Genomic DNA, 1,084 nt, shown 5'->3' on the forward strand with positions numbered 1-1,084 from the left:
GGCCATCTGCGAGGCCATGATGGCCCGGCCGGGCTGCTCGGGGACGGCGCTGGGCACCTCGGGGACCTCGATGCTGGCGCACGGGGTGACCTTCCGTGGCATGACGCTGCTGCACCTGGCGGCCGCCCAGGGCTACGCCAGCCTGGTGGAGGCTCTTCGGCGCTGGCGGTGAGCAGGGACACCCGGGGGGACACCCGGGGGGACACCTGTGGGGACACGAGGCGGGGGAAGCCTGAGCAGAGGTGACACTTTTCCAGCCTGCGTCCCTTCCTGTCCCTGCAGGGCGCTGGCAGTTGAGAGCCTGGAGCTGGAGCAGGAGATCGACCCCCTCAACGTGGACCATTTCTCCTGCACCCCCCTGGTGAGGGGACGCTGGGGACGCTGGGGCGGCGGGGACAGGGCTGGCAATGCATGCCGAGGGGATGGGGCGCAGGGCGGTGCCTCAGGCGGGGCCGGAGGGTGGCACCTGGGGGCCGAGGGACGCCTTGGGGACACGCTGTCGCCTCCGTGCCAGATGTGGGCGTGTGCCCTGGGGCACCGGGAGGCGGCGGAGCGGCTGTGCCGCTGGGACCGGCGGGCGCTGGCCGTCCCCGACACCCTGGGGCGGCTGCCGCTGGCCCTGGCCCGCGCCCGCGGCCACCTGGCCCTGGTCACCCGCCTCGAGGAGCTGCAGATGTCACCCGTGTCCCCGCGCTGTCACCTGCCCGGCCTGCGCATCCCCTCCCCGCTGTCCGCCAGCCCCGACACAGGTATGGCGCTGGCACCTGCCTGTCCTCTGTCACTCTGTCCTGTTGTCACCGTGTCCCGCCCCCCTGGTGTGGTCACTGTCCCCTCGCTGCTCCTGACCCCGTTTTCCCCCTGTCCCCTTTTGTGTGCCCCCAGGGCATCGTTGTCCCCTCCAGCCTTTCCCCCGTGTCCTCCCCATGTCCCCTTGTACATCTTTGGGGACCCAGGTGTTCTTTGTCCCGCCCCTCCTGTGCTCCCTGTGCCACCCCCATGTGCCCCCCTGTGTCCCTGGTATGTCCCCGTGGTGTCCCCTGTCCTCTTGCCGTGTCCCACATGTCCCCCCTTCCCCTGGGGGCGT

At 71.3% G+C, this 1,084-nt stretch overlaps 1 protein-coding gene across 1 annotated transcript in view; it reads left to right on the forward strand.

Annotated features, from left to right (window-relative positions):
- Positions 1 to 1,084, forward strand: part of LOC121340506 (calmodulin-binding transcription activator 2-like) — a 13,494-nt gene that overhangs the window by 9,735 nt on the left and 2,675 nt on the right. The window contains exons 11-13 of the mRNA XM_041413311.1: positions 1 to 168; positions 283 to 361; positions 515 to 749. Of these exons, the coding sequence (XP_041269245.1) occupies positions 1 to 168; positions 283 to 361; positions 515 to 749 (482 nt within the window). The remainder of the gene's footprint in view (positions 169 to 282; positions 362 to 514; positions 750 to 1,084) is intronic.

The sequence above is a fragment of the Onychostruthus taczanowskii genome, unplaced genomic scaffold (assembly GCF_017590055.1).
Source record: "Onychostruthus taczanowskii isolate IOZ18803 unplaced genomic scaffold, ASM1759005v1 scaffold401, whole genome shotgun sequence".
Taxonomy (NCBI): Eukaryota; Metazoa; Chordata; class Aves; order Passeriformes; family Passeridae; genus Onychostruthus; species Onychostruthus taczanowskii.